The 26,090-nt window shown below is 37.0% G+C and overlaps 2 protein-coding genes across 2 annotated transcripts in view; both read right to left on the bottom strand.

Moving 5' to 3' along the window:
* The window catches only part of LOC134656070 (uncharacterized), a 40,399-nt gene extending 33,922 nt beyond the window's left edge, over positions 1–6,477 (bottom strand). The window contains exons 1-4 of the mRNA XM_063511588.1: positions 6,337–6,477; positions 6,034–6,140; positions 4,852–5,019; positions 3,558–3,742 (exon numbers count right to left, since the gene is read on the bottom strand). Coding sequence (XP_063367658.1) covers positions 3,558–3,742; positions 4,852–5,019; positions 6,034–6,140; positions 6,337–6,383 — 507 coding nt within the window. The 5' untranslated portion in view covers positions 6,384–6,477. The remainder of the gene's footprint in view (positions 1–3,557; positions 3,743–4,851; positions 5,020–6,033; positions 6,141–6,336) is intronic.
* Positions 6,478–14,820: 8,343 nt separating this feature from the next.
* The window catches only part of LOC134655921 (venom carboxylesterase-6), a 40,842-nt gene continuing 29,572 nt past the window's right edge, over positions 14,821–26,090 (bottom strand). Inside the window, exons 6-11 of the mRNA XM_063511428.1 lie at positions 24,669–24,804; positions 24,050–24,177; positions 23,287–23,392; positions 16,228–16,400; positions 15,546–15,829; positions 14,821–15,271 (exon numbers count right to left, since the gene is read on the bottom strand). Coding sequence (XP_063367498.1) covers positions 15,070–15,271; positions 15,546–15,829; positions 16,228–16,400; positions 23,287–23,392; positions 24,050–24,177; positions 24,669–24,804 — 1,029 coding nt within the window. The 3' untranslated portion in view covers positions 14,821–15,069. The remainder of the gene's footprint in view (positions 15,272–15,545; positions 15,830–16,227; positions 16,401–23,286; positions 23,393–24,049; positions 24,178–24,668; positions 24,805–26,090) is intronic.

The following is a 26,090-nucleotide window of genomic DNA, read 5'->3' as shown; positions in this document are numbered from 1 at the left end:
GCCTGCAAGGGCAGAGCACTAGTTGAATACATAATTTTTGCCCTATATGGTTTATACCTCCAGCCAGTCGTTAAGTCCTAGAATATGAACATTTATAAAGGTAGGTAAACACATTGTAGTAATCATTGATTAATTGCATTCTGCATGCCTCAAAACACTACTATATACTAAATACTTAATTAGTGTACATGTTACTCTTCGAAGGCCGCAAAAATATGTCACACGCTCTAATGGCTCTACAAATAAGATCGTGTCAGATATTTTTGCGGCCTTCGTTGTGTCTTTGCCATGACATTGTAAGGATTAGGAAAAGCCAATTTTAGCTAAAATCAATATACTTATTCATAATACAATTTAATGATTTTCACCATCATCTTTCACTAACTCCCTTGAAATGACTTGTACCTATTCCTTAAATCAACTGACTACATATGCTGACATGAAAATGAAACAAGATTAGGTACCGATCACTAATCAAAATATTCCCACGCAGGAGCTAGCTTGCAAATTCTATTCGGACCACCAGGAGCGCATCGAGACACTGCATTCGCTGAACCCCGCCGGGTCGGTGGCGATGGCGTATTCAAATGTGATAAAATACTTTGATTAGATTTCAATTTCAACGCGTCGCGTATTTGTACGTCGTGACACGATAATGAAATTGAATTGCTAATTACCTATATTATATGTATACATACAAGTCTGAATATTTCTGGCCACACGTCCGTGAGATAGAGCTTTATAATGCTCGTAGCTATCATGTTACGTTGCGAAAAGCGCGCCGTTGTAGGTATAATAGTTATATGTATAGGTATTATCATAATGTATTGTATTGCTGTATCGTATCTATGCAAGTAGAGGCAGATGAGTATGTTGCAATAAAAACAAATGAACAATTTATGGACTAGGTTATAAACTTATAACTTTACTATCTACTGAAGTGCGGTTTTGATTACCTACAGAAATGCAATGAAATCCGTTAATGGGTAATTTTGAATGCAGTAAAACTTCAGTAAAATAGCAAATCATTATTTATGTTAGACAAGGACTTAACCGCGACCATTATTTTATAATAAGTATAAATTATTTATGTCACTATACGTTGTCATGAAACGGGTGTCTACTTATATATTCAAATTTCACCGATAGTGTTATCTATTTTCACCTATTTCAGCTGAAATTATTGCGAGTACGAAGATAATGGAGGTTTGAAATCATACTTCCCAGCGCAATAATGTATAAATATGTTTTTGGCGAAAATTTAATTTTTAGTACAAGCCTTTATCGCGGACTGTACTTTTCTTTTCACAGTCAAGTAATACTCATCGAGATAATTCTATTAACAACCCCAAACACAATTAGTGTGCGTTATTTTTATCACAAAGTTCCCATGTTTCGATATAAAAGTGGTAATTGTGAAAAAACTACTTAAATTTGGATTAAAAAAAAAGCATTGGTCTAATAGCCAATAAGCTACTGATTACTTACGTGAAATAAAAAAAAATGCCAAAACTTTCCAAAATTTTCCAAAAAAAAGGATTTGAAGTCACCAGTTTTGTAATTTTCCCCACATTTTGTAAAATTTTAAGGCATTACTTTAAAAAAAAGTATTACACTTCGCGTAAAAAATACAAAAATAAGTTCCTCAGTTCCTCAGCTTTCTAAAAAGTACTTATATCGACATTTTCTCATAAACTTTCATAATAATATTGCATTGTCAATTTGTCATCCGATTTACATATACAAAATTTCAGCTCAATCGGAATTCGGGAAGTAAGTCAAATTTAGCTTCCAAGATTTGATCCACACTAACATAGGGTAAAGGCACCAGTAGTCAGCCTTATAACGACTTTTTTAAGTTTGAACGTTCGGCATTTCTACAGGATTAGTCGGATAATTAAACAAATGACATGGTTAGATCAATTGTTTATCATAGTTTTAAAACAAAATATTAAAAAAAATAACAATCCTCTTTATAATATCTCTAATTAAGTTTAAACAAAAAGTGGCACTTTTCTCCAGTAGTCAGCCTCCAAAATCCAGTAAGCAGCCTCTGTGTACCCAGTACTCAGCCTATATAAACTATTCATAATAATTAGATCAAAATCACTAATATTTATATCAAAATCAACGATATTATAATATTTATTTTTTCTTTATAATTTTTGTTATCGTTATTGTAGTTAGTTGTAGTTTTTAATTTTAGTTTATAATTTTTTGCATATATCAAAATCAACGATGTTATACAAATATCTATTTTTTATTACTATTTTAGTTATTGTTATTGTAGTTAGTTGTAGTTTTTAATTTTAGTTTATAATTTTTTTGCATATACATATGTATTACTTACTTACTTATTTAATAAATAAAAAATCTTATAGGTACATACAATTCTTATGACACGAAATTTGTTGGCCATAGGTACTTAATTATTCTTGAAAACTAAGAATTGCAATATTTATTTTCTAATAATTAATCCGTCAAAAATTAATGAGGTAAATCAGGTAATATTGTAATATATAATTATGTTCCTAGTAGGTATTCGGTAAAAAATAATTAATCGAGTCTATGCAGATCTAATTATCATTAATAAACAGTCATATACCGACCAGGAAAAAGCAAAATGATAGTTATGTATAGTTAACGTCAAAAATATGTATACACTTTTGAACCTTATTTCAATGAGATAGGGTTTAAAAATGTGGACATATTTTTGGCGGCGACGTACCAAGCAAGGTCAATGGCTGAGTACTGGATCCGCGAAACCCAGTGCTCAGCCGCATTAAAACGTTATTTCAAATGCGGCTGACTACTGGGTTTTACTTTAAATTGACTAGGGCATGCCTAACTAAATTTGAAAATGAAAATTTAACGGTCCTAACGGTCGCATTGGCTCGAAAATAATAAAATAAAAGAATAACCCAAAGGTCAGCCGTGGGGGGCTGGGCACTGGATTCTTTGGAAAAAAGTGTTATCCAGTGGCCAGCCCCCTCAATTTATAAGTGAAAAATTGATATTTTCATTCAAATATAATGCAATTTAATAGATAAACTAATAAATAAACCAATCATTAACAACAACATTAACTTTTAACATTAAAACATAGTTTTTCTTGCCTGTTAAGAGAACACCACGTGCAGTAAAAAATATGGCGGACATGACACTATTGCACTCGTCGACAAACAGCACCTGTATGAACGAGTATATTTCTTCCCCCCGTTCCCTCACCGCACCTGTCGTGTGACGTATTAACCAATAAGGAATCAAAGCTCCTATTTGAGTACTCGCGATTTGTTTAAACGAATATACCAGATATTTATGACCAATAAACGGCTCAAAAGGCTGACCACTGGTACCCGGCTGGCCACTGGTGCCGTTACCCTACCTTACCTACTAACAGACCAGCTATCATAGTAGCATTTTTATTACCTGTCAAGCCATGCGTCACTTTCGCACTTACATATTTGTAAGACCGTGACAGCCATGGTGACAAATGATAAAGAGTCGGCCAGCTTAAGGCAAGTTAAATCATAGTTAGTAGGTAATTAAATACTGACCTGATCTAAACTGATGTTATGTTCGGGGTCCTCATTGACCAGCCGCTGGGCCACGGACATGAAGTGGTCCGGGTCGCCTTTCTTGGCAACCGCCGGGGTCTGGACGATTTTGGCTCCCAGCAGCCTCATCGCGCTCAGCTTCTCATCTGAGTTCTTGTCCGGGGTAACAATAATCGCTTTGTAACCTGCGTGGGGTCAAATTGACTGATTTTAAATAGAGATTGAGGTCGAGATAGAGATCTTTATTGAATCCAAATACTTACATTACATGGTAACATTTATTAGGCACAACCCTGCAACATACCTAACATTTTAATGCTAATACAAATATACCTATGTTTAAAGTCTATTTTTTAATTCGGTAGACTGAAATGACAGTTAATAGTATGAAATGACATTTCATGTTCATACTATTAACTGTCATTTCAGTCTACCGAATAAAAAAATAGACTTTATATAGGTACCGTAAACCGGGGTGACTTTCAAATGCAGGGGCGACTTCGATATTTCAGTTTTTCAGCCGTTACATATTTTTATTCGGATTTTTTAGTAGTAGGTAAACAAGTATGTATAATAATCTAACTTGTTACACGAACAGTTCGAGAAAATAATGAATAATGATAATTTAGTGGCAGTTTTAAAACTATCAAAGTATCCCCAAAATTTCCTAAAGTCACCTCGTTTTACGGTATATACGTGACTGGGACCCGATTCGGATTTTGAACTAGATATAGTAGATATCTATTAGATATCTATTAGAGTTATTAGACGTATTACGTAAATTGTATGTGCTGGTTAAGACAGCAGGTGCTTACGTATGTGATGGATATTTTCTGAAATAAACCACTAAAAGTCTTCCTACGCTTAGAACGTTACTTTGTTTGAACTGAGACTGGAGTTAAACTACTACATTTAGCGCCAGTACATTGTGCTCACGCACTAAACGTTAAATATAGTTGTTGCATTTCCGGAACGCACAAGGACTCGACATACAATGTAGAGTCGATAAGAATAAAATAATGATATGAATTTATGAATAAATAATTATATGACCCAGCTTCAAGGCTTCAAGAGTAATCTTAGTTATGACTAATATCGGGTACACCTACCCTATATGTACTTAATTTTTTACGCCCTGTGCCACCCTTAGTGATATACCTATTTAGTCGAGTTAAATAGTTAGAGTCGGATCAGGCTAACTTTGCAGAGACTTCGCAGTGTCAGAGAGTGGATTCCTGTACCTATGCAAAGTCGGTACAGAGTTAAACAGACTCTACAGGTGTGTATACCTAACCTTTGACTGCAGCAGTCATAGAGATCCCAATGCCGGTGTTCCCCGAGGTAGGTTCGACGAAGCGCGTGCCCGCCCGGGCTCTGCCTGTGTTCTCCGCGTCCACCACCATCGTGTACGACATGCGGTCCTTGATGGAGCCCCCGGGGTTCAGGAACTCGCACTTTGCGTCTGGAAACAGACTAAGATTCTCAAAACTTATAGGTATGTTGGTTTAAACCTCACTTTATAGTTGGTGAGAATTTCTTTAGTATAGTTGTAGGCTTGTAGGTAGGTGGATGGGTTTTGAGGTAGAGCCAAAAGGCAAATTAATCCATCTCTGGTTTATTATACTTAGAAATCCTCAGGATTCATACTGTGAAGGTCTAGAAGAAGAGCGTACTCCCATCTTAAAGGTCAGCAACGCACTTACAACCCCTCTGGTGTTGCGGGTGTTTATGGGCGGTGTTCATCGCTTACCATCAGGCTATCCGTCACTTAGCGTGAATGGCCAAGTTGTAAGTTTACGGATAAATAACATACGAGTATTACTCGGCCCAAACTCACAAACATGTAAGTAGCTCTTATTTGTAATTGCCTGTAATACGGGTGAAACTCGGAACGGAGCGCTAGTAAAATATGCTGAAATTCTCGGACTCTGCCTTAAAATAGTTTAACGGTACAATAACTTTAGTGCATAACATCGCTATAAATTTAGGCATGAGGCAGATGTTTCATATTTCTTGGATATACATGAAGTGCTTACAAGTTTAATGTGTTGCTAATGGGCATACATTCTTTAGGGCTAGGTACCTCTTGTTTTGGTAGGTAAGGAACGGTAGGGACACATTTTTAACGATTTATTTTCAAAATGTTTTACTGAAAAATATAGGTAAGTAATAATTGAAAGATATAATGGAATTAGATACATTTTAGATAATGTCCGAGCGTGTAAGTGTAACTCCCCGAAGTACCAATTCAATGAAATAAAGGTATAACACCATTTTTTGGAAATAATTACAAATTATATTCAATTTCAAACACCACATTGCATTCATGCTGCTCATGGTCCCCGGAAAGACACTTTCAGAACAGAAGTTTTGAATTAACTCGAATAAAATAAAGTAAGAATGAATAAGTCCGTGTAAATAGGTTAACAAAACAATGGATGAGTATTAAAATTATAATTTAAACATGATGACTTACAAAATTCGCATTCGAGTCCATGGTCCTTCGGTATCCGATTGAGCTTAACTAGAGGAGTATTTCCGATTACATGTAGAATGTTTTCGTAAACTTTTGCATCGCGCCCGCTGCAAAATATGACAGTTTATATTAAAATACCAATTTTTTTAAAGTAAAGTTTTTGGCAGTCTAATAAATAAAAAGAAAAACACGGATATTACAAACAACACAAAATAAATTCTCTAGGCACTATTGAATATCGGGAATAATTTTGTTAATTTAAATTAGTTTATTTCAGGATTTTATAATTATTTCAGTTCTTACGCCGGTTTCCAGTTCGCGGTATGCTGTGGTGTCGCGTTGCCGTACATTTTGAACGAGCGCGAGAAACTTGCAGTCGCACGCTAATGCCTAGATCTCGACGCAGACTAAACTCAGATATCCATATCAATGTGTATCGAGGTGCTATCGGTTATCAACTGGTGTTATACAGGGTGAACATTTCTAGAGACTGGAATGGAAAGGATAGTGTTATCTAAGTGATCGACTACAATCGAGTTATTATAATCGTAGACATGGATTAAAGAGTAAAACAAAATCATTAAAATGAAACATTTTTATATCAGTGACAACCCTACCACTACCTACCACAACAAAATTATTTACATTTTTAAATTTACACATGTCACTTGACTTACATTCGATGCTCGGATCTGCTTGCTGGGGTTGAAACATGCAGATTTTTGTACTAATGTTTAACAAACTGTATTTCACAAAAGGTTACAAATATTAACGTGATTATGATTAATAAGTGAAAAATAAAGTACGTAGCCTAAACAATTCCTCGTTTGCCTAAAAGTCCCTCATTCTGTTCCACCCGGTATAAACTGCTCCCAGTAAGTTTTTTTTAAGTTTCGGCTCACGATTTTCAATATACATAAGTACATATATTATTAGGTAATACATATATTAGGTATTTATACAGCATAATTTTCGCAATATTTTAGAGTTGTAGATGTAGGCGTCAAGACCGCTAAGCTTAAGTGGGACTGGGCTGGACGTGGACACGTCTGCCGCATGCACCCAGAAAGGTGGGCCAAAATGGTTACTGAGTGGGACCCACGGAACACAATATACGGTGCAGGCCGGAGTTCAGGCAGACCGAAAAGGAGATGGCGGGACGACTTGGACGCATTCTACCCCAAATGGTGGGAAAATGCCGATGACAGGGTCGAGTGGAGAAAACAAGGGGAGGCCTTTGCCCAGCAGTGGGACACCAAAATAGGCTAGAGAAAAAAAAAATTTTTTTCGCCATCGCCCTACACGACAACATTACCATCTTCACCACTTAGATGGTTGGCAGTCTTCAACTGTGCGTTTCTCCAGAAACTTCCTGCCTCGCACAGCCAAACTGGAATGAACTGTCGCCTGCGGTATTTCCGGACCGATACGACCTTCAAACCTTCAAGAAAAGAGCGTACTCCCATCTTAAAGGCCGGCAACGTGCTTGCAACCCTTCTGGTGTTGCGGGTGTCCATGGGCGGCGGTAATCGCTTACCATCAGGTGATCCGTCTGCTCGTTTGCCTCCTATATCATAAAAAAAATAAAAAATAAAAAATAATATAATTATAGCTGGTCAACCAAATCTTGTCAGTAAAAAAAGGCACGAAATTCAAATTTGCTATGGGACAATATCCCTTCGCGCCTACATTTTTCAAATTTGCCGCCTTTTTCTACTGTCAAGATCTGGTTGACCAAGTATAGGTATCCATTTTACGAGTCAAAGCGTTTTGTTTAAATATTCAGGCGTAACAAAATATAATGATATTTAATGTTAATAAAATCAAGAGTTAAGTACCTACTTAATTTTTTTCATCGATTATAAATTTTCATATGCTAATTTCACTCGTAAAAATAGATTATATTCCGCGCGGTACCTAATTTGTTATTCCAATTTAATTTTCATTAAATTCTTCCTCGGTTATTCTACATCTGAGTAGTAAAAGAAACTTAACAAACGTAATCCATAAGATTTAATTGAATTGTACGTTACGGATAAACGTGCCTCTTTATACCATTTCTGATTTCTTTGTACCTACTCACATAATTTCACTTAAAGTTAATTGCAGTTGGTTGGGGGTTAAAACTTTGTGTGTTACTTAAATAGGTGTCTGTTTGATAACAAACCCAACACAAGCAATAGAGCTAGAGCTTTATTATTTAAACCAGAGAAAAAATGCAGCCAAAGTTCATAACAACGTCATATCCAGTTTTCCCCAGTTTGTATAGTTACAAATTACTCATCTAGAGTTTCTGGCGCTTGATAGTTTGTTACACAATGCGGCTTGTGACGTGACGATGAGCCTGAGCATATGGGTAAATAAAATTATACTAACAAGGAAGGGTACCCAACTGTCCGGTTCCGATTTTATTTATTTTAATATGCCCATACTCAACCTATGTATTTTTTTTAGCTGCCCATACTCAACCTACTGGGAGAAATTAGCCTCCAAAGTACTGAAATGTGACAAAACGCTCTAACTTCTAAATAGAGAGTTTTTCAAGCAAATTGCTAGTTAATTACTGGTTTCACAGTTATTTGGCATTTTTATTACCACTTGGGGAATTTAGTGTCGACCATAAAGTAACGTACTGGACTTACAACTCTACAAGGAAGGGTACCCAACTGTCCGGCTCCGATTTGATTTATTTTTATACAGTATAGATTTATTTTATTTAGTTTTTTTGTATATGTTATAGAGTAGTCTAAAATAACAGACACGTATTTTTTTTAGCCCATACTCAACTTACTGGGAGAAATTGGCCTCCAAAGTGAAATTGGACTGAAAAGTGGCAAAACGCTCTAACTTCTATAGAGAGTTTTTCAAGCAAATTGCTAGTTAATTGCTGGTTTCAATATATGTTGAAGAACATGAAAAAATAATGGGCACGTGTTTTGCTATTTCGGCTCAAATTCATAATTTACAAAAAAAAGCACACTTCAAAGTTTCATACTTGTCATCAGTACAAAAATACGTGTTATTTTAGACTACTATTCTATAACATACATATATAAAAACTAGCTGTTGCCCGCGACTTCGTACGCGTGGATTTGTATATTGGTGGTTATATATTCTACATTAGCTTAGAACATTATGCAGCAAGAGATTGCGGTAGGACGGTTAATCATTTCTTAATTATTAATATTATACAACGCATGAGACTTTTCTTTCACAACCTACGAAGTTTCAAGCCCCTAACTGAATAAAATTATCCTCGATGTAATCCCTCTAAACCCCCTTAGAAGATTTTCATGTCCTCTATTTAATAAAACCTACTACCTAACTACCTATTTACGAAGTTTCAAGTTCCTAGCTTTAAATAAAATTTGCACCCTAAGACGAACTTTAATCCCCTTTTTAACCCCCTTAGGGGTTGAATTTCCAAAAACGTTGCAATTACTTTTTTTTGTAATCGGCTATTATGCCTTTCTAAGAAGTTTCAAAGCATTTGTAATGGATTCAAACTTTCAACCCCTGTTTAACCCTGTTAGAGGATGAATTTTACAAAACGCTGAAATTACTTTTCCTGTATTTTAATAATATCCCCAAATACAAAGACTCAAGTCCTGCGTTCGAAAAAATGTTTGATATCCTTACAAACTTTCGACCCCTTTTTCACCACTTTAGGGGATGAATATTCAAAAACGCTGAAATTAGTTTTCTTGTATTTTAATAACATATATTTTTACGAAGTTTCAAGTTCCTAGCTTAAAATAAAATTTGAACTTCATACAAATTTTCAACCCCTTTTTAACCCTGTTAGGGGATTAATTTTACAAAACACTGAAATAACTTGTCCTGTCTTCTAATAATATCATCAAATACAAAGATTCAAGTCCCGCACTCTCAAAAATATTTGATATCCGTACAAATTTTCAATCCCATGTTTTACCACCTTGGGGGATGAATTTTTAAAAACGCTGAAATTGGTTTTCTTGTATCTTAATTTAATATCTTTTTGCAAAGTTTCAAGTTCCTAGCTTAAAATAAAATTTGCACCCTATGACGAACTTTCATCCCCTTTTTAACCCCCTTAGGGGTTGAATTTCCAAAAACGTTTCAATTACTTTTTTTTGTAATCGGCTATTATGCCTTTCTAAGAAGTTTCAAAGCATTTGTAATGGATTCAAACTTTCAACCCCTGTTTAACCCTGTTAGGGGATGAATTTTACAAAACGCTGAAATTACTTTTCCTGTATTTTAATAATATCCCCAAATACAAAGATTCAAGTCCCGCACTCTCAAAAATATTTGATCTCCGTACAAATTTTCAACCCCTTTTTTACCACCTTGGGGGATGAATTTTTAAAAACGCTGAAATTAGTTTTCTTGTTTTTTAATTTAATACCTTTTTACGAAGTTTCAAGGTCCTAGCTTAAAATAAAATTTGCACCCCAGGACTAAGTTTCATCCCCTTTTTTACCCCCTTAGGGGTTGAATTACCTAAAACGTCGCAATTACTTTTTTTTGTCATCGGCTATTATGCCTTTCTAAGAAGTTTCAAAGCATTTGTAATGGATTCAAACTTTCAACCCCTTTTTAATCCTGTTAGGGGATGAATTTTCAAAAACGCTGAAATTACTTTTCCCGTCTTATAATAATATCCCCATATACAAAGTTTCAAGTCCAATACTCACAAAAATATTTGATCTCCATACAAACTTTCAACCCCTTTTTCACCACCTTGGGGGATGAATTTTCGAAAACGCAGAAATTAGTTTTCTTGTTTTTTAATATAGTACATTTTTACAAAGTTTCAAATTCCTAGCTTAAAATAAAACTTGCACACCATACAACCTTTCATCCCCTTTTCAACCCCCTTAGGGGTTGAATTTTTCAAAATCGCTTCTTATCTCTTGTACACTTTATAAATTCAACCTAGTGTGCAAATTTCAACTTTCTAGCTTTTGTAGTTTCGGCTCTGCGTTGATGAATCAGTCAGTCAGTCAGTCAGTCGTGCATTTATATATATATAGATTACAAGACCCATCGTCTCGTCGTAGGTAAACTATTTTCTATATGGTATAAAGTTTAAACCCTATACAATCTTTTAACCCCTTTTTAACCATTTTAAGGGATGAATCTTTGAAAACGCTGAAATTACTTTTCTTGAGTTCTAATAATATGGCTTTATACAAAGACTCAAGTCCCGCACTCTCAATAATATTTGATCTCCGTACAAACTTTCAACCCCTTTTTCACCACCTCGGGGGATGAATTTTTAAAAACGCTGAAATTAGTTTTCTTGTTTTTTAATTTAATACCTTTTTGCAAAGTTTCAAGGTCCTAGCTTAAAATAAAATTTGCACCCCAAGACAAAGTTTCATCCCCTTTTTTACCCCCTTAGGGGTTGAATTTCCTAAAACGTCGCAATTACTTTATTTTGTAATCGGCTATTATGCCTTTCTAAGAAGTTTCAAAGCATTTGTAATGGATTCAAACTTTCAACCCCTTTTTAACCCTGTTAGGGGATGAAGTTTCAAAAACGCTGAAATTACTTTTCCTGTCTTATAATAATATACCCATATGCAAAGTTTCAAGTCCCACACTCACAAAAATATTTGATCTCCATACAAACATTCAACCCCTTTTTCACCACCTTGGGGGATGAATTTTCGAAAACGCTGAAATTAGTTTTCTTATTTTTTTATATAATATATTTTCACAAAGTTTCAAATTCCTAGCTTAAAATAAATCTTGAACCCCATACAACCTTTCATCCCCTTTTTAACCCTTTTAAGGGATGAAATCTCAAAAACGCTGAAATTACTTTTCTTGAGTTCTAATAATATGGCTTTATACAAAGACTCAAGTCCCGCACCCTCAATAATATTTGATCTCCGTACAAACTTTCAACCCCTTTTTCACCACCTCGGGGGATGAATTTTTAAAAACGCTGAAATTAGTTTTCTTGTTTTTTAATTTAATACCTTTTTGCAAAGTTTCAAGGTCCTAGCTTAAAATAAAATTTGCACCCCAAGACAAAGTTTCATCCCCTTTTTTACCCCCTTAGGGGTTGAATTTCCTAAAACGTCGCAATTACTTTGTTTCGTAATCGGCTATTATGCCTTTCTAAGAAGTTTCAACGTATTTGTAATGGATTCAAACTTTCAACCCCTTTTTAACCCTGTTAGGGGATGAATTTTCAAAAACGCTGAAATTACTTTTCCTGTCTTATAATAATATACCCATATACAAAGTTTCAAGTCCCACACTCACAAAAATATTTGATCTCCATACAAACTTTCAACCCCTTTTTCACCACCTTGGGGGATGAATTTTCGAAAACGCTGAAATTAGTTTTCTTGTTTTTTAATATAATACATTTTCACAAAGTTGCAAATTCCTAGCTTAAACTAAAACTTGAACCCCATACAACCTGTCATCCCCTTTTTAACCCCCTTAGGGGTTGAATTTTTTAAAATCGCTTCTTATCTCTTGTACACTTTACAAATGCAACCTCGTGTCCAAATTTCAACTTTCTAGCTTTTGTAGTTTCGGCTCTGCGTTGATGAATCAGTCAGTCAGTCAGTCAGTCAGTCAGTCAGTCAGTCAGTCAGGACACTTGCATTTATATATATAGATAAATCAAATCGGAGCCGAACAGTTGGGTACCCTTCCTTGTAAGTCCAGTACGTTACTTTATGGTCGACACTAAATTCCCCAAACAGTGGTAATAAAAATGCCAAATATCTGGTTAAATAGTGACGTTAAGCAATACTCGTCGGCTGGCTCGTCGAATACAACGGCTAAAGTTGGTTTCACGTCAGCAGAACTATAATTGACTCCTCACGACTAGAAATCAGCGTATCTCACGTCTTATTCGCTGTTACGCACACAAGAGCTAGAGCTAAGAGTTTTAGTTTATTGAACAGAGCGGCAAGTTCATAGATGATTACAGAATTAACCTCTTGGTTATAACATACCCATCGCGATATCACTGCCGAAATAACAATACAACTGTCCCGCTTGCACAGTGCGTTGTATTGACATATTGACCGCCGGCACGGGCGGGACACCACTAGGCGCGCGATATATTATGCGCGTGCGATAGAGATAGGAATTTGCGTGTCAATGTACGACATTCTTCGTGCTTAATTTATTTTATTTTATTTATTTATTCAGAATAACGTCCGTTTTTCTGAATAAAGGGTTTTTCCTTTAGGGAACGTTTGCTACAAGAGCACGTGATCAAGGATTCTGAGAGCCTACCGCGAACCACGTTCGACGTGTTGCCTCTCTGTCGCACTTGTAAATTCGTACGTAAGTGTGACAGGGAGGCAACACGTCGAACGTGGTTCGCGGTAGGCCCCCTGATCATGACCTGCTGACGAATTTTTTGTGTATTTGAGGAATAAAATAAGTAGAACTCTTGGTACCTAATACTTAAGTTAGTGATTTCAAGATTTCCAAGTTTCTTGGTCCGCACTTTGGTAGGTACCTACTTACTTTTATTGTGGTTTCCTCGCTATCCGGTATATGAAGTTCATCCTGCGACATTCATTCAGGGTGCGTAGACAAGATGCCAATTGTTTCCGCTCCGTAGCGTAGCGTCTCTCTCTATCACTCTTCCATATTAGTACGAAAGAGACAGTTGCATACCTATTCCTTTTATTCATGATGAATGATCGGAGAAAAGTAACAATTTACGTCACTTTGACGTCTAACATCTTATACCTTTACTCCCTTATTCATAAACGTTTATTAAAGTTGACAAGCCGATAATAATCCTTTGTCCCTTTCCATCATACCGATACGTCGGAAAGGGACAAACGATTATTATCAGCTTGTCAACTTTAGTAAACGTTAAGGGGGTTAAAGTTTAAACGAGCAATTCTTGTATATTTCTATTTCGGGGATCTCGGAAACTGCTTTAACGATTTCGATGAAATTTGGTATAGGTATTGGCATATATGTACTGAAAATGGCCTCTCTATACCAACAGACGGGAGCGAGCTAGGTATGCGAAGTACAAATTTCTAATAAAATCATAAAATTGAATGTAACACGAAATGTAAATTAAGTCTCATGCATATTATACTTTCATTCTAAAATTGCTCTAACCTGTCTCCGATCATTATTCATGATGCTTTTAGTGTTAGGTATTATTACATCGATATAGATAGGTGTCCTTAAAATTCAAAGATAGGTTGCTAAAGCAACTTTTGAGTTAAAAAAAACACACAATGAAATCGTGACTGGCGTTTTCGTGGTATGACTCATTCTAATTCTTGAAACAATACTATGTCAACGTGATTATTCAATTTCATTTCCATAACGCATCACGGAAGAACGGTTATATGAACGCCGTGATACTTACCTGAGAACAGGCGACATTTCTTGTTAATTATGCAACTATGCATTTCTAGGAAGAAGAGTAATTAAATATGTAGGTACAATTTGATGCCAAAGTTACCTATACGTGAAATTTCCAATAATAAAGCGGAGAGCAAGGCAAACACACCAAATTTGAGCGTAGACGGCGACCCTCAGGTATCAGTACTGAAATAATCGAACAAAAATATTGGTTGGATTGGATTGAGGTGGTTACGTTATCTAAATCATCAAATTTTGTTTACGTTTATTTTATATCTACAATTCAAGATTAGCTAATTATAATTTGTAAGTAGCAAACATTAACATAAACAACAAGGTAGAGACTGTGCGGAAAGAGAAGAGTCGTAGAATGTATTGGATTCCATACATTTCACGACTCTTCTCTTTCCGCAGAGACTCTAATAGTTACGAAGACATAAATTAAGTAAAACCGGTAGGTACAACAATATTTACAAGACTCAGAAGCTCGATACCCCACTTCCGTCCGAAAATGGGATGGAGCTCTGTCAAAAGTTTCTCATGATCATCAGATGATAGGAAGTTTTGTTAACGTGTCACACTCATCACTAACTGAGATCACTGGTCTTTCACGTCCTTGTCGTGCGCCACGGTATACTGTTAGCGTCCGCACTAAACACTGCAATGAACACTATAAAGTCAACGCTCTTCCGGCGTCCAAGACTTGGCCGAGGAGTTGTTCTCGTAAAGCCAGTCCCAGAAGCGCACGCGCTTCGCCTCGGGGTCCTCCAGCACTGTGAAGTTGCTGTTGATGTCCAGGTAGTTGATGTGAGCTGTCTCGTTCACCGGGAGCCATGTGAAGTCCACCACCGACTCGTAGTCCACGGGAGGAGTCGGGTTCCTGAAACATTGGCCATCATTTCTTAAGTATTTCAACACATATCTGTTGGATTGGGGAATACAATAGGGAAAGTTGCGTCACCAGTTATTTTCTTTTGAACTCGGCTTGACATGCTGCCGCGTGTCTAGATTTTAAATATTACTGTTAGTCATCCCTTGTTCAACTACCTATTTATGTGTTGTAAAATTAAAATAAGTCATGAATTTTCTGTAAAATATAACACTTAACATACATTAGCTCATAAGAAGTTTTATTAATAGGAACTGACACTGACCCCGTTTTAGCGAAATTCGTCCACAATTGCACCATGCGTCTAGACACTGCTAGCTCAGGAGAATCGTCGTCCAGCCTGTAGTTGAGCCTCGAGAAGTAGAACAGGTAGCCCATCTCATCGCCGTGGCAGGCGCCGGGGTGGCTGATGCCCAGCATGCGCTTGAAGAGCCCCAGGGCTCCGTCGAACGCGAACCGGTACATGTAGGTGGGGCTCGACCGAGTACTGTTGGCGTAAAGGCGGACCGTGTCCAATAGCGGGCGCAGGAACATCACGTCGGTGAATAGCTGTGAAACGAAATAGGTACATGGGCGTTATTATAGGTGTGTAGTGAATAATCTTTTACCATTGTATTTTCACGAAAACGCACTAACGTGTACCTAATGCTATTTTCATTTCAGTCAGTACAATACTGAGATTGGCTGAAGTAGGATGACAAATACGAACGTTTCCGAGAAAATACGATGGCATTTTTTTGTAATTAGTACGCATGCGATGACATTTGTCGATTGTCAAATAACTATATTCTCTTTAAACCTGCCAGACGGGCATCACTCTGTACTTCTACTCTACATTATCTCGAGTTATCTCGCTCGAAACGGTCGTATTCGGGGGTTCCTAGACTTTTTTTTGTACTTAACAGGTAAGAAAACGCTGCATTTCGGTTAGACGCCGCTACACTCACGTCTATCAGGCTGTCGATGTTGCGCACGTCGACAGGCCGTTGCTGGAAGTAGAAGGCGCGGATGCCGTCGACGACGCTGTGCGCGCGCGCCGGGTCGCGCAGCAGCTCGGGCGGCACCACTCGGCGGAACTCGCGGTCCAGCTCCCCGAGCAACTTCGGGTAACGCTGGAGACCTGGAATAAACAATCCTTTCTACAAAATCTTTATACTTTGTCCCTTATACATTACATGCCTTTTTTTAGACAGATTTGTTCTCAAAATTTGGTAGGTTATGGGCCCAATAAAGCATAATTAATACAGTTTACAATAAGCAGTAGATGAAATAAGTGTCATGGGATTTTCCAAATTAGTAAGTTTTGTAAAATCAAGAAATGGATTTCTATCGGTTCCACCGTCCCCCGATCTGTCATTTTAGCACAAAATTGGTAGAAAGCTACAAAACCAAGTAGGTACATTGGCCATATTTAGTACCTACACTACAATCATTTGACTTGAAAATGTTTATTTAGAGTACGAGTAATGTACAGACAAAGTTACAAGACCGTCAATATCAATATCTAGACACGCGGTAGCGTGTCCAGCCAAGTTCATATATTATTACTTATACTTAGGTCTTACGTATTTTCATTCAAGTAAATTTGCTGTAGGTACCAGAAGTTTCTAAACTGCAAATCGTAATTAGATTCCAAAAAAAGTAAGACAATGTTGCCACTTTTTACTAGCGCGTCTTGTATTTATGTAAAAATAAGTAAATAAAACTACTTTTTTAAATCGTAGGAGTAAAATTACCAATAAATAAATTATCTTAGCGTGTTTATTTATAAAAAGGAATTTACTATTTTACAAACAAATTATTGCAGTGGCAACATTTTTTGGAATCTAATTACGACTCGGAGTATATTTATTTACATATTTCGCGTTTTTTATGACTGTAGTATATATAATCTTAGGTCACTACCAGTATTATTAATAAATCGGTAATTCATTAAGACTACAACGTGAAAGTGCATGATACACTGAGAGCACGTACCTCTCATACAAATGCCTGCGATACAAATGAAGACATATTGTTATTATGTAAATACTGTTCGGTACGAGCAATACCGCTGGGCTTATTTTTAATAACGCTTACCAACCGTTTTACCTCAGGTTAAACCAGTATAATTAATGTTTGTCGTTTACGCATATTTATCATGTGTGTAGAGGTCAAGTTAAACTAGTCGAGGCGAAATGTTTGGTGAACTTATTGTTTGCGCGGCCCACACTCGGAGGTCTTGTGTTGTGTGACATAACACACATAACTGTTTGCATAACCGACAACTCGTTTTCATGATCTTGACTAAGGCATGCCATGCGACTAATCGCTCTAGTCGGCAATCAAATGAAATTAATTACGAACACAGCGCAGTTAGCAACGTTCTATTGACCTGACAGCAGCTCGCCATTGAGTCATCGACATGGTACAAGACAAAAGGTAAGTATTTAAACTTTTACCTTTAGACAATATATTATTTTGTTGCAAGTTACTTAATAATTTGACAAGTGTATGGCGTATATATTCATCATCAGTGTCGAAATCATAGACTGAACAAATATGGAAATCAAACGTTTATTCATTCGAGTACTTAGCGAATCTATACGTATTTATATATATATATAAAATTACTATTGCAACAAAATTGCGACGAGATCTTCAAGGTTTTCAATGCAGAAATAATTTAAAAGTATGCGATTAGGTACCTCTATACTTTGGTATACGAAGTCTTAATACTCTTAATCCAACCATTATTAAAGTGAGCGGGCTCAGCATGGTTTCATTTTTATCGACTATCACTATGCCCGTCACTTTCGCACTTACATACCTACTTGTTAGAACGTGACAGGCATAGTGACAAACGATAAAACTGCGACCGTGCTACTAGGGCAGGTAGATATATAAATATTTAAGTTCATTAAATATCATATTAATAAATTTTCTTTAACTCATTTTATGGGCATAGCATTAAAGTGCAATTTCAGTCGTATTAGAAATAGCTAGACTTTTTTCCATCGTTCATAAAAGATTTGATCATATGACATATCTCTGCTCTTAGTGCATGATTTATATCCAAATAAGTATTGTAAGGAATTTCAGGTACTTAGTAAAAAATAAAAAAAGTTTGCTTAGCCTCCAATTAAGTACCTATTGCGGCGGTCGGCCATTGCACCGACTTTCCATATTTCTTAATTAGTTCACGACAATGAACATGAAATAACTATATAGTCATCGCAACCGCTACGTCTATTTTTAGGGTTTTGAAGTATATAACCCCATAATGTATTAGCGACATTAGCGTTACCACTAGTGTATGTCTGTATGTTCGTCTCTTCGCGGATGAGTACAACGACCCTTGGGTAGGTAAAGCTCTAGTAGTACCTATACCTAACACTTACTAGAAAAAAAAACGTTATTTGGTCAAATAAAATTTTCAAAAGAAAATGGGGTACGAGTAATACTAGTAAAGTTCGGAACCTTTTGCGTTTAACTGACAGGCCGATATCGTCCGGCGAACTTACGGCTGTTATGCGTGGTGGGGCCGCATATGTCGTGAGCAGCGTGCGTCACAATTCCACACACCTTTAAATTTCTAGGGTCACTAAACGTTGAGCAATCTAACACTAGCTTGATAATTGTTGTTTGACACATTGCGACACCGTCTGGCTAATGTAAAAAGTTTCGGCTCAATGATAAATACTCGTGTGTGTTAATAAGTACATCTGCAATCACCTATTTTTGTTTAGCAATTAATTTTTGTAATGCTTCTTGCTAAATGCTGACAGACATAGATAAATTTATATATATTTTTTTGGAATGGGTTAGGTGTATAATTCGTCACTATTTTTTTAAATAATTTATTACTTAACTCCAAAACATTATTTCCTAACTTCATTAGACTTTTAAATTTTTTGGAACGGTACCCTTATTATAGTTTCCTCATGTCCGTCTCTCAATAAGTATGTCCGTTTGTCCGTCCTTCCATCTGTCTGAGGTACTTATTTCTGTATGTCACAGCCATTTTGCTCAGACACTATGTGGTATATTTTAATGAAATTTGTAAAATACTTACATGTATTTTGTGCGCCGCTACTTAGTTAAGATAAAATTACAAGAATGTATTTTAGGGGGAAAGGGAGCACGCCATGTATGTATCCAAAAGCTGTATAAGTACCTAAATCAATATTATTGTAATACTTATAAGATTTTATTAGAATGGCCGTGTCTTTTTGCTTATATGGCATCTTTATATCGTATCAAGGTACGGAATCCTCCGTGGGCCGTCACGCACTTGGCCGGTTTTTATTACTATTATGGAATTTAATTCATATTAACGCACTAACATCCTGACTAAGTATGTCTACTAATTTAGTTTACAAACTGAAGGATTCTTTCTCAAATTGTTTATTTTCATTGTAATAACCAGGGATGTTGCGGATGCAGATTTTTTGACATCCGCGGATGCGGATGCGGATGCGGATATTTAAAGGCTCACATCCGCGGATGCGGATGCGGATGCGGATGTCAAGATTACGTACTTAAAAAACGTCAAATATTAATTTTTTAGTACTTTTTATTAAAAAAAAACGAAACGTTTAGTATTTGTGCAAGAATATAAGTGCGTTATATTTAATAAACAGTAACTTGGCCGACTCTTCAGGATCTATACTATTCTAGACGATATCGTTATAGGTAATGACGAAATTACTTAGCACTTACGCCGCCGCTAAGACGTTCCTGTACCGACTTATTCGACATCCGCATCCGCATAAGCTCCGCATCGATTTTATGCGGATGCGGATGCGGATGCAGATGTCGAAAATAATGCGGAAGTTCCGCGGTTGCGGATGCGGATGCGGATGTTCGCAACATCCCTGGTAATAACCTATTCTAACGATTTAATTTTGTATAATTTGAGTAAAAATTTAATTAATGCGTCGTGGAGCATTAGGTACCTAACATTTTTAATGCACAATTGTAAGCTTTATTGATGATACGATACTGGTAGCATAACCAATATAACGATCGTATGACAGGTTTATTTTCACGGTAAATTGGATAAGAGTATGGTGTGCCATCATTTCAGTTATTCAAAATGACATAATGTAAGTAACCAGTGGTTTCTGAAGTGTATATTAGTCGTATTAACGCGCCCCACTGCGCGTGGTCACGGACTCACGAACGACATAACATCCGTAAAGCGGCCTTCTCATTACGCCTTGCGGTGCACTGTTTGTTCTGTTTGCGGTGTGTTGGATAAGAGGTTACGTAAAACGGTATTTTCCTGCTTACGCTATTCCTGCCGATGCCGGTGCCGGTGTTACTCTCGTAATAATAGTATCTACCCATGATGTTCAATAGCGTAACACAATTTCGCTGAGCAATAAAACGCGAGTAACATAAGGCTGAGTTTGATGAGACAGATCAGTAAGCTATTGTTTAATCCCAACCCAATTTGTTACAACGGAATCGGCCTCATGAATGTTGCGCTCGTTAGAGTCGTTAGTAAGCTTTTTTCACTCCACCAACCCAAGCCAAAACCTTCACTTGGTAGGTGGGTATTGGACACGAGTTACAATCTAAAATTGTGACGTTATCTATGAAAAGGGACCTTATTGTCGATGGCGCTAACGCCATTATTAACGATGCTCCGATATAAATATAATACCGCGCGATGCTGTGCGGCGTAAGCGCCATCGACAAAAAGGTCCCTTTTCATAGATAATGCCCCAATTGGTGATCTTCTTTTGTACGTGTCGATGAAAGATAAGATTGTAGCAACTTTAATTGACTGATCAGATTGACATTGTAATAGCTCGCATGGAACTTTTTTGAAGAAGTGTATTATAAATATTTCCGCCACTAGAATAAAGAGTGAAATTAAAAAAAATATTAAGTACCTAGGCACTTCACTCCTTGTTCTGATGAATCGTGAAATGACTCATCTCCAGACGAGACCGGTCCAAATGACCATAAATACTTTATGTGCGCTCAGTGCGCTACATATTAGGTACCATAGAATGACGTCGTTGGTCTAGCTCAAATACAAGACATTTCCAAGGTAATACAAGCAATATTTATATATAGGAGAGCGGATAAGCGGGCTGCGGAAGGACCGCAGCGGCAGTTCCGTTCACTTGCGAAATGTCGCCAAGGATTTCCCGCCAATATGGGTATGCTATCAACCTACTTATTGGTGGACTTCCTTGGCAGAACAAAATACCACAATACAGAAATTACTGAGTGGAACGTATTATAAGTATAGGTATATACCTACGTATTATTTAGAAAAATATTGTAGATATCGCTTTTTAGGAATATGGTTAAAAAACGTTATGGTGCGACTCTATCCGTCCGTATGTCAGATCACATCGCGAAGTAACTGGAGAACTACTTAGGTACGCTATCGATTTGAAATGCCTACCTGCCAGGGGGTGGCGGATGGCTACTTAAAGTATATTACATCTGCAGTGCTAAGTGAATTCATCCGATACCAAAATTTGCACCTTATGGAATAGTTATGAGTTATGAACAAGGCTAACCCGCACTCTTTGAAAGTGTTAGGTAAAATTTCAAAGTTTAGTTCCTAGGTCAATATACGGAGAAGATATACCTATGTAGATTCCACGTTCCGTAACTAAACAGTTTCGGCATCACCGACGGTAGATTAGATTCACATTTAGTACAAGCCTGATAGACTCCCTCAGTGAAACAATTAATTACTGAAGAAGATTACCTTTTTAAATCGTTAATGCCGCCATTTCTAATTTCATTAAGTAAGTATTTGTGTAATAATTATAATTCAAATTGATTGCATATACTTAATGTAACTATAGGACCTATAATATAATTGTATGTACCTATATCTTTAAATGTGAGTATAAGTCATATTCAATGCCAACCTTGAGGTTGAATACATTGAATTACATTGATTGTATCGTGATTGTATGACAATGACGATTCTATATTTAGTCATTTAGTGGTAATTTAGGATTTCGCAACATATTATAGTACGCAAATAAAAGCTTAAAGGTCATATATGAAGGTGCTTCAAACTGCCTAAGGTCAGACAAACAAGTGATTGAGTTTTTTATTGCATCAATTGAGTGAATTTTATAATATTAAGTATTTGTTATCAGCCTTTACCATGCATTGAAAGATATTGAGCTATTTTTTATGATATTTCGCAACTTTTGTATTTTTCTACAAATATTTCATTAGGTAAGTACTAATATAATTTTATAGGATGCTCTTAATTGTAGAAAATTACCATAAAAGAATTTGATAAATAACCCTTTAATGGATGTGGCACCATTGGCACCAATAATGAGGCGTAAAGAGTATTTACTTAATATCGTTTTTCTCTGTCTGTTTTATTTGTCAGAGAAATGGCGCCCAAGTATTTATGTCGAGAGGAAAGAAAATTCTGCCTGAGAAGCCATTTCTTACGTTAGAAGAAAAAGGCGACTTTGAAAAATGTAGGCGCGAAGGGCAGGTCCTCTATACAAAATTAGAATCGAGCCTTTTTCTACTGATAAACTGGGTTGAAATCGATTGCAATAGGTATCTTACATTAAATACATAGGAAACATAAAAATCGAATAGGATAGGCCAGTCAGTTTTTAACAGACAGAGTGGTAGAAATTTTATAGTAGGTATAATAATGGTATATTGTAACGGTTTGCTATAAAACCTCGTCCGCGTTAGGCGCTTTGTGCTAGCCGGTTGCAAGAACCTATTAAACATTTTAAAATGTCCTCCGGAATCTGTCACATTGGCGCCCCACGTTGGGCGCCAATGCGACGCTATACGTCACATTATCAGTGAAATATCAAAAATACTCCAAATTTTATCTTAAATGTCTCATGATTGGGGCCGTTTGGTATATATATATACCTACATGGATATATTAATTAACTCTGTTATGTCACTATTAATTAATGTTGGTTGTGCGAGGCCTCTCTTTGGAGCGAATTACTACATCAATTATATTATGTTTACTAAATTATACTAGTGTAACTTACGTCTGAAAAGTAGGATGCCCTCCTTCGCGTTATAGCCGGTGAGGAAGGGCACGTCGGCACCCGGCAGCAGCGTCCGCGGGTGCTCCGTCAGGAACGCGTCGCCCACCTGCACACGAACGATTGGGCGTAGTTTAAAGAAGCAGGCATCCCTCTTAAAAAAATTGTCATTATATAAGGACCTTTTTGACATATATTTTAAATTCTGTTTCAAAGTCATTATAAGTATTTCAGATATTTTTGTGGATCCTTTTCCTTAAATCACGTCCGTTTAACAAGTGAATGTTTCTGCTGAGACCTTATTTATTATTATTGGGGTTTTGTGGGCCTTTGAGTGTCGCTTCGACCAAGCTATGATCTATTGTGACAGCCCTTTAAAGTTCACTACTGATGCCCGTTGCTGAGACCTTATTAATCACCTGAAGTCCGCGTGAGGCGTAAGTAACTTAAGTAGGTTGCTACAAAATTTCGTGCGCAGTTATGTGCTATCCTCATAGCCTTTAGCAGAAGCGAGCTTCGGAAAATAGTCTGCAGTTCACAATATCACAATAAACATTATGCGCGTACCTGTATCCACATTTATGGATTCCTTTTGTACAATGAGCTACTAACAGAAATTAAATCGCTTATTTCAGGCGGAGACAATGGGGATTTTTGGGCAGCTTTGTCGATTGGACGAAAGGCGTGCGGCTCCCAGTGGGCTTGAAAGGCGCGTCCGCCCTCACTAGCACCTCGCTCGAAGGTAACATTACAAGTGCAGTCTCACCTGTGGCTCCACAGCGGGCAAGAAAGGCAGTGCTACAGTGTTTTCCAGGTCGGCGGTCTTGCCGGGCGCGCCCGCCAGTCGCGCACCAGCCTTTACAAGCAGCTCGCTTGGAGTCGCTCGAAGGTAACCTTGATGTAAATAAATAACATAATAAGTAAGTATACAATTATTTTCGGCGGTTGAAAAGGCCTTTAAAGCTGAAGCTAGATGAATCGCACTTTGGCTATCTGTACCTATCTCTATTCTCTATAATATGTATATGAGAACTTAGACTATTACGACTTAGACGCTCGGATAAGCTCGTGTGTAGGTAGGCAACTAGGGTTCCACCTAGTTCTATGTAATGTGTACCTAATCATATTACGGCCCGATACGAACAATGCTTATTTTTCAACCAAAAACGTGACTTTTGACACTGACCGATCAGTATATATCGTATCGCTGTAACATCTTATAAGCATTGTTAGAATCGGGCCGATAAATAATTAGGTACATGTAGGTAGTAATCTTCTGTAATATAGTTAGTCATGAAGTTATAAAACTATTTACGGCTCAGCTATACCAGTTTGCGAAAGACCCGGAATCAGAATCAAACCCTAGCGCTCGTAACGTCACTCACCGAGCAGTTCAGCGGTGCTGTTGGTGACGATGCCGAGCTCCCGGCCGAGCTCGAAGGCCCGCTCCAGCGGATCGTGAGCGAGCGCCCATGGCGACGTCGCCAGCCCGCTTTGCGCTATCGCGCCATGGAATAGACCCTGAGACAACGACACGTTACCACAACATTATAAATTTAAAGAATAGTACCGTAAAATGGGGTGAGTAGGGTAGCCATAAAATCCCTTCTCACCCCCCTCTCAAACCTTCTCTCCCCATTCATAACCCACCTCTCCCCGCGAAACCTACTCACCCCGTTTTACGGTACCTAATATTATATAAGTACACTCATTAAACATAAACGATGACCTAATCAGTTTGAGTAGGTAAGTGAACTGAGATTTGAACGGGTGCACTAGGTACACACATCTTATACTAACTAAAGTATACTAAAATATACGATTAAGATAAAGATTCGGTTTGATTTTGAAAATTGGTACTCAAAATACCTATATAAGTTGTTTTCTGTAATGAGGTGTGCAATAAAGAGAGTATAATGTATTAGTTATTTAATAGGTACTTATGAAACTGAATAATAGCTAAAATTAACTTTTTTTAAATACGAGCGTTGAATATAGAGTCAGCCTTGAATCCTACAGTGACGTAAGGCGATACTAACATGCTTTAAAATTAATTACCTTAATCATTGTGACGAATGCTTTAAAATCTTTAAATCAACAACTTATATCAATAATGACGTGTGACGGATCAATTAGATAATGTCCTTAATCAAATTCGCAATTATATGTAGGTACTTATGTTATGAGCAATCGTATTATTTGTTACCTAATAGTATTTGGTTTTAATGGGTGAAAACGATTAACTAATAAATACTGACTAATAATTACGCCTATACAAATTTAGAATTTCCTGACAAAATTCCTGATTTCCGAATATTTTTCCTGACATTATTATTTTTCACGACGACGGGGGAGAGGGGGGGGGGGGTCTCTAGCCGTTAGCGATGGCCATCCGTTTGAGCCGAGCCGCGCGCGTCATGTATATGTATGCTTGATTAAAGATTTGTTAATTAATAATTATGAAGTTATTGATAAGTTGAGTGAATTTATTATTTTTTTTACAATGTTTTTGATTAATTGATTAATTTAAGTAAATAAAAAGGTACTTTATAATAAAGTCTATATCAATTCAAAAAATTCCTGACATTTTCGTGTTCCGTCCTCATTTCTGACAAAAGGCCAAAATTCCTGACATGTCAGGAAAATTCCTGTCATCTGGTAACCCTACTGTAGGTATAATAAAATGGTATCTATGCAATTTAATCTCCGGCAGGCGACTCGCCCCCACAAGAGATCCCCCCCCCCCCCAAAACGACATCCAAGATGGCTCAAGGACCGGTGTGAGGGCTGAGGGTAGACCGGGTAGA

Source organism: Cydia amplana, chromosome 17, assembly GCF_948474715.1.
Source record: "Cydia amplana chromosome 17, ilCydAmpl1.1, whole genome shotgun sequence".
NCBI lineage: Eukaryota > Metazoa > Arthropoda > Insecta > Lepidoptera > Tortricidae > Cydia > Cydia amplana.
Note: the sequence above shows the minus strand (reverse complement) of the source record. Positions and strands in the feature narration are given on the sequence as shown.